The sequence below is a fragment of the Chanos chanos genome, chromosome 9, assembly GCF_902362185.1.
Source record: "Chanos chanos chromosome 9, fChaCha1.1, whole genome shotgun sequence".
NCBI classification, from domain to species: domain Eukaryota; kingdom Metazoa; phylum Chordata; class Actinopteri; order Gonorynchiformes; family Chanidae; genus Chanos; species Chanos chanos.
The window spans coordinates 10,659,211-10,666,695 of NC_044503.1; the positions used below are offsets into that span (position 1 = coordinate 10,659,211).

The following is a 7,485-nucleotide window of genomic DNA, read 5'->3' on the forward strand; positions in this document are numbered from 1 at the left end:
TCCAAGTCCCATGCTGGAGAGCTGAAGGAGGTGGAGGAGATTATTCCCATGGTTAAAATTCCATTACACCCCCCCCCCCTCACCCGACTCCACGTCTCTAACAGGACACTAACGACAGTAGCACATCTAATGAGGAAAACAACATTTCTGCGTCTTCCAAGAACACCAGGAAATCAATACTGAGGTCAGAAATAAAATGTGAGCTTAGTAACGGTGCTCTTGTACCTCAGCGTACGGGGGAACGAGCTTTTTTTTTTTTTTTTTTTTCAACATCATAAATAAGCTGTTTAAGTCAGATTAGATAACAGACTTAAGTGTAGTTAACATATACATGGGATTTACATGGGGCAATGAAAGGTCGAGAGCTTCATTAGCAAAGAGAGAATGAAGAAGAAGAAAAAAAAAAAAAGCAATCAGTCTTCATTAAAACCACAACCACAGCATGTTGTTTCATCACAAAAAAAAAATGTTTAGTGAAGAGTTTTGTCATGGAATTTCAAATAACATTTCACAAAAGAAGCCACTGCATCAAGTAAGGCTCCAAATTTAAAAACACTAAACATAAACAAAAAATTTGTAAACATCACTGACAATATTTAAGAAAAAAAAAAAAAAAAAGCACTTTCTCATGAAGGCCAATGATGTGAATGCACTGAGATGATTAAAAACAATTTTCGATACATATATTTCTACAGTACAACCATAAAATGTTTTACCATCAAGCATAAACCTTTGCTGTATAACATGTCTTTTCGGGATACTTTTAAACCACTTTTAAAACTTTTAAAAACCGACTTGAATGAAAAGTCAGCTTTGACATAATCATTTTTGTCTTTGTCTTCTCTTGTCTTTCCTCCCACACCCACAAATCCACTAAAACCAAGTGAGGGCGGTATTCCACACCATTAAGGGGAAAAAAAGTGATTAACAACTTGAAAAAAAACAAAACAAAAAAACAACCTCTCATTGTGCAAAGATGTGAATAACGTAAAAACAAACAAACAGTTTGTGATTTCACTAGGTCCCTTTGATTCCTAAACATTTTAAGCAATTAAGAACGTGTACATTACATAAAAGATCTTCCCCCAAAAAGTCATACTTTTCTGTGCATCACTGAAATACTTTATGGCGCCAAAACCCATTGATAATATAAAACTGCAATAAATAAAACTATTTAAAAAAAAAAAAAAAGAAGAAAAGAAAGAAAGAAAGAAAGAAAGATACTACTGCATTCCTTCAGTCGGGCTCAGGTGTTGCTAGTGTACATCTTTGTGAGATGCCGACATCTCCAAACCAGCCCGTCCAGAATACACACACACATATACTAATTCAATTACGTAAAAGAGGAGCGTTTTCCTCCCCAGAACCATTCTCCACGGGACGCTTGCTGTACAACAGGAACTGCACCGTTATCTGGACGTAGCAAGTCAAGGACAACAACAAACAAAAAAATCACCAAGAGGGGTCGATCGACACGGACGGAGTTTGTCGCTAATGCCGAAAAATGCTTCACGTCACCTTTTCCTCTGAGTTTTCAAAACAGACGGGATAACCAATCAATTCGGTGACTTTCGATGTCTCAGAAAATCCCTGTGTGACATTAGAAGTTAAATACACATTTAAAGCACATTTATTTAATGGAGGCTGGATGGGTAAAAGGATACCAATAGGTCCAGGCTGAGTGTTCCCAGGCTGCCGATGAGCCAGGGCAGGTGGTGGATGATGTAGTTGCCCTCACCCTGACCCCTGTCTGGGTTCTTCAGCAACACACTCAGGCCGTACGTAGTGTTCCCCAAAATGACCAGTGCAAATAGAAAGTACGACACCCCTTCTGTCGACTTTCTCTTATACTGCCATCACAGAGAGAGAGAGAGAGAGAGAGAGAGGGAGAGGGAGAGAGAGAGAGAGAGAGAGAGAGAGAGGGAGAGAGAGAGAGAGAGAGACGGTGAAAGAGCGGTGAAGCAAACGTGAAACAAGTGAACAAAACTGAAAAACACATCGCCGTTTCATTACCAGAGAGTTCCGCGGTGACTTACATTAGTGTACATCTGTGGAAGTCTGGAGCACAGATACAAGACTGAAGACACGGAGCCGATGGTGAATCCAATGATCTCCTTTGTAGTGAATGGCTAAACGGGAGGGAAAAAAAAAAAAAAAAAACCATTAACGGGCAAATATTAAACCAGAGTATTGAACACAGATTTAAAAAATTTCTCCACTCATAAACACAAAGCAGGGTGTAACTTACACGCGAAAAAGTTTCTTCCTCTACCACAGATAGCAAAGATCGACCCTTGAACCCTGAGGACAGCTCAGGTCTGTGGGAACCGGAGCCTGGCAGGCCAGTGAGAACCGTAGAGACTCCGAGCAGGTAGAGAACGCCTACCACATTGAGTGTAGCTCTGTCTAGGGTCGTAGAAAAGGAGATTGAATGATCAATACGTCTGAAGGGAAGGCGTCAGCATTCTTCATAATAACACGCTACATCAATACAGTCTGGGGGAAACACATTCATCTCTGTGTAAATAGGTCAGTTAGGACACTGATCTGTAGCTACTTTAGGCTTGAGGTGAAAAACAAGTAACCGTCAACAATGCATCAACTCATTGGTTTTCAATCCGTTTGTCGAATAACCCTGATCACCTCACCGGGTCACCCCATTCAACCGCTCCATACAAGCTCTAAAACATTCGATTTATATAGTATAGAGAACGGCTAGGGACTGTCAGAGAATGGACTTTGTATACCAAGTTGTATTAACTTATGTAATGCATATCCACACACACCAAGGGCAAACAGCATTCAAAATAAGGCCAAAGGTCAAAATACAACAGAAGGGGGCTTGTTGTGTCAGTAGAGTATGAGACTCAGACCATAACAACGTATTGGCTGTATGTTTGTTGGTTTGTTTGGTTTTTTTTTTCTTGTCATGGTTGGGACCAGGATTAACGCACAGACAGTGACCTTTTTCAAGGGAGAGATTTTAAAGTCTAACATCTAGTGTTTCTACAGTTGTAGAAAAATATTCTCCACCAAAAACTTCACGTTAGCCGTGTTAGTAAGTATAAATAATGACAGACCTTTGACTGACTAGCAATGGTCAATGCGAGTTAATTCTACCTAATCTTTAAGATTACACGTTATTTGGCAAACAGCAACTGTTTGGCAAAAGCAACTGTTTCTCATACATACACATGACTATGTAATGCTATGGCTCACTGCAGCTGTGACTAGGTGTATATTAAGCTTGTGCAACCAATGTAAACTTCATTCAGCTTTGTTTTCTTATATAAGATCAAAGTATTGCTTGACGTCAATTTCTTACGGACTGTTGGTACAAGCAGCCACTAGCCTGAATGAGTTGAGCCGCCTGTTTATGGGACAAGACAGTTTTCGCTGCACTGAAATAACTTCAGTGTCATCATGACTGATTTGAAGTCACTCACAAACACACACAACAGCCTTCCCAGAACTCTATGTCAGTACATTCCAAGAAGTTATAAGTTTCTCAACATTAATTACACAGAATATGAAAAGTGAAACACAAGCAAGTGTATGTGAAAAACCTGAAAGAATGCTACCCAAGCAGAACCGCTGGCCCCATTCATGGACAAGCACACGGTCCAAAAACAAGTTACAACACTCTTAATACGCTGTCACAAACTTGTTTGAAGGCAAACTGAGAGAGTAATAAGAACAGTGTCTCTTGAGCACGCTACAGAATGAGTTACAGACGAGTATGAGTCATTTATTGTTTGATCACTCTCATCTTTGGGTGCACTGTAATTTTAGAATACCCTCACTCCACTCCACAATGACATTCAGTCTTTTACAGAGACTCAGACCAAAAAAAACAGCCTGCTAATCTTCACGCAACAGTGTGTTTCTCTAATAAATTATGTAAAATTAATGCGGAGCTTGAAATAAAAGAGCCCGGAGGACTAAGTTCTACAGTTCTGACATTTTGACTTTTGGTATAAGATTGTAATATGTTTTAATATGAGACTAATTATCATCCTTCACACCCAAGTGCTTCCCTCACAAAAAAAACAAAACAAAAACAAACTCTAAATGTATCTTAAAACTAAGTCATTAAATGAAATGATAATCAGTGTTAAACAGAATGCCGCAGACTCACTGTTAGCCAGCTTGTTCTTAGTCGCGTAGTAAAAGTACAATGAGAGCATCAACAGGTCAGCCAGCACATAGTACACTGCTGTGTATGTCTGCGTGAGGGAGGAAAGGAGGAGAGAGATGTTGGGATGAAGAAGTAAAATATCACACATGAACATGCATGGATCAATGATTTTCAGACAGAGATGTGAACAAGAGCTTCCATGTCAGTTTTACTGAAAACATCTCAACTTTAATTTGATCACGTCCAATCATGTGCTTGTTTAGCACACAGGGCGAAATTAGCATCACAAAACCCCTCTCCCTCCACAACATTAGTCACTGTGATGGATGGTATATCGTTGTCTTATCTTACCTGCAGTGGCAGCTGATCGGCTAAAAAGGAACCGACGAGATTGCAAGTGTCTCCTCCCAGCCACAGCAACAGGAACCAAATGGACAGGGCGCTGTCCATGTTCCCAGTCTTACACGATCTGTAGTACTGCCTAAGGAAAAGTGAATGAGGGTCGCTATGAGGTGAGCACAGAAAAAAACGGTACACAGAGCATGGTCCCTCTTCAACACGGAGACATCAAAGATCCAAAAAAGCACATGTACGCGCACGAAAGCACGCGCACACACACACACACACACGCACAAACACCAGAGACGTATCTATGCTTCACGTGAGTTCATTTCACGTACCCTCTACCTAGTTCCCTCTTTGTCCTTCAAGCAGCATTTGTTTGCCCCATTGTCTCAAATGCAATAACATACACACACGCACACACATACACAGACACACACACACACACAAAAGCTTCTACCATAGCAATACTTACGGGAGAGAAGACACCATGAAGCACAGTATAGACAAAAGTCCAAGGATTACACTGGCCATGTCCCTGGCATCCTGGGCACATTCCCCAAGTCCGTCCCAAACCCATTCACTGCCATTTGGACACAACGAGCTGAAGTTTCCTTCGTTACTTGATCCAAAAGCGCCACGAGAAAGGACTCCATCCGACATTATCTTGCACTGCATGTGAGAGGACGAAATACGAAAAAAGTGTCGTAACCTGGATTTGTACATTCCAATTCAGCAGATGGCCAATGTAATTTGGCGATCTGTGGTGCAATACTGTGAAACCATTTATAAAGAATGAGCAACACATTCACTGTCTGTTACCTCAAACCAGAAATCACAGCAAACTAGTCAATATTATACAAGAAGCGCAGCCCAAAGCCAGTGGAAACGATGAACTCACCTGCAGTTTAGGCTTGTTATTAATAACGTTACAGGGACGGATTCCTCGTTGATTCCCTCCGTCCTCTGCAGTGACCAAAACAAAATTCAGACTCTAGACACATAAACAACCTAGCTCCAGTGAATTGCTATTGGAGGGTTATGTATGACGTATGAACACTATAGGCGGTCATGAAATGCTAAGGTAAAACTTAACCTTGTTCAGCAATCTCAATAAACAGCACAATGCTACACATCCATCTCTGACCTATCTGAATTGTATTAAAGCACATATGATATGAATCGTATTATCAAAAATTAATCCTACGAGTTTATACGAGATGCAACACAACCGATAGCTCCCTTAACATGAGCTTGCTAGCTAGCTGTATAAAACGTTACCAAGTCAGCTAACAGCTTGAGCAAAAGCAATTCATAGCTAAATTTGAAGTGCTCGCGTAAGCACTAACTTAATATCCTGGCTAATTAATAGTCCGCATTATGTAAACTGGAACAAACGGGTACATCATACAAAATATTTGTCAAAACAGTAACCTTACGTTTAGCTTTTCCCCATAGGCCTATAGCGAGATTGCATTTAACTACAGTAAGCTAATGCGAACAACGTTTCAAATTTGACGTACCTAGATACAGATCAATACTGGTCTAGAACAGTCAACAGCGTTAAACTGCCTGTGACCAAAATTCCACACATCGACATCACATATCAACAGCTCACGTTATCTCCCTTTGGAAGCGGTTGGATTGCTCATGGCATTTCGGTTTACAGTCCCCCACATAGCTCGTTTCGCCTCACATGCCGACAAGTTTTGGATTTTTACACAATGCTGTGAACATTTACTTATTCATAGATCCTATGTCCTCAAATAAGAGTTGACAGACTTCTGCGCCGGGGTGCTCAATTAATTTGACAGACTGATGATCCTCAAAAAGATTTAACGTTACAAAAAACGAAACAAAGACTTTCTCAAGAAGTATTGGATGACAAACAACTGACCGTGTGCTATCAATTCCAGACAACATGTGGGCTAGTAAAATTACCCATTGTTCGGATGGCATATTAAATTCGACTGAATTAAGCTAGAATTAAAACTTCTTAACTTACCTCTGGGATACTCCTCTGTCGGCTCAAACTTGCCTAAACCACTGCTGTCAAGTTAGTCTGCAGCTCTGATCAGCTGACGTTTCTCACCTGACCATGATACTGCCGATTCAGCATAAGAAACGCTGATCTTCAAGAAACTGATGTACACCAAATTCGTAGACTGCTCTCGACATATGTTACCGCAGTTAATCTCTAGTATTTTACACTGCACAGTGTTAAACATAGGTCAGATAAATGAAATCTTCAAGTTTACACAAACAACCTCTTCTTTAAAGACGTATCGATGACTTCCAGAGTAAAGGAAGCACTTTAATAAGTAAACAGTAGTGAGAGCATTGAAAGTAGGTTTTGCCACATATATAATGTTTTCTTAAGTTGATTAAGCAATTACCATGGCCTCACGCTAAAGGTCGTACATAAAATCGCTGGGCAGGTTCATTCGCAGATTATTTTCTCTGCTGTGGCTAAACGTATATCTGATTTTTTTTTTTTTTTTAAGTGCGCCGTGTGTGACACAGACATTTCGATTTACTGGTGTTTATCAAAAAGGGGAAGTGATGTTGGCATATAGAAAAAGATCCTCAACTAGGGTCAACTCTGGTCGAAATTCACACTCCTCGAAGGTGATGTCTGTACTTCGGTTCGAGGTGCGAGGCAAAACAGACAAGCAGCTTTGAAGGAATTGATTTGGACCAAGCGCTGCCACAGACAGCATTTTGAGAACTTCACAGAAACGAGTTTTAGTTCATTCGCGGCGCACAGATCCCCTTTCACAACCACAAATGTACATTTCAGATCATAGTTCTGTAACGAACACAGGCAGTGATCGACTCAGCAGTGGAAATAAATCAGCCACCATTCATCCTTTTCTAAAAATGTGAATTCGAATGTGTGCGCGCAGTACGCCAACCCCCGAGCCTGAGCGCTTGTTTCCAGCATTGTAGAGTCCTGGTAGGTCTAGTTTGATTTTGAGTGTATGTTCCTGGACAGTTTAGGGCCA

At 40.7% G+C, this 7,485-nt stretch overlaps 1 protein-coding gene across 2 annotated transcripts; it reads right to left on the minus strand.

The window, feature by feature from the left end:
• Positions 1 to 1,198: 1,198 nt before the first annotated feature.
• Positions 1,199 to 6,516, minus strand: slc66a1 (solute carrier family 66 member 1). 2 transcript variants are annotated; one of them, XM_030784549.1, is made up of 9 exons: positions 6,486 to 6,516; positions 5,382 to 5,446; positions 4,956 to 5,152; positions 4,490 to 4,619; positions 4,139 to 4,226; positions 2,249 to 2,406; positions 2,037 to 2,129; positions 1,665 to 1,850; positions 1,199 to 1,413 (listed from the first exon to the last, which is right to left on the minus strand). In XM_030784549.1, the coding sequence occupies exons 3-9, from the start codon at positions 5,141 to 5,143 to the stop codon at positions 1,330 to 1,332; spliced, it is 927 nt and encodes a 308-aa protein (XP_030640409.1). In that variant the 5' UTR covers positions 5,144 to 5,152; positions 5,382 to 5,446; positions 6,486 to 6,516; the 3' UTR covers positions 1,199 to 1,329. The 2 variants fall into 2 exon arrangements, with proteins under 2 accessions (XP_030640409.1, XP_030640410.1); XM_030784550.1 differs by lacking the exon at positions 6,486 to 6,516 and adding an exon at positions 5,920 to 5,945.
• Between the last annotated feature and the right edge of the window lie 969 nt (positions 6,517 to 7,485).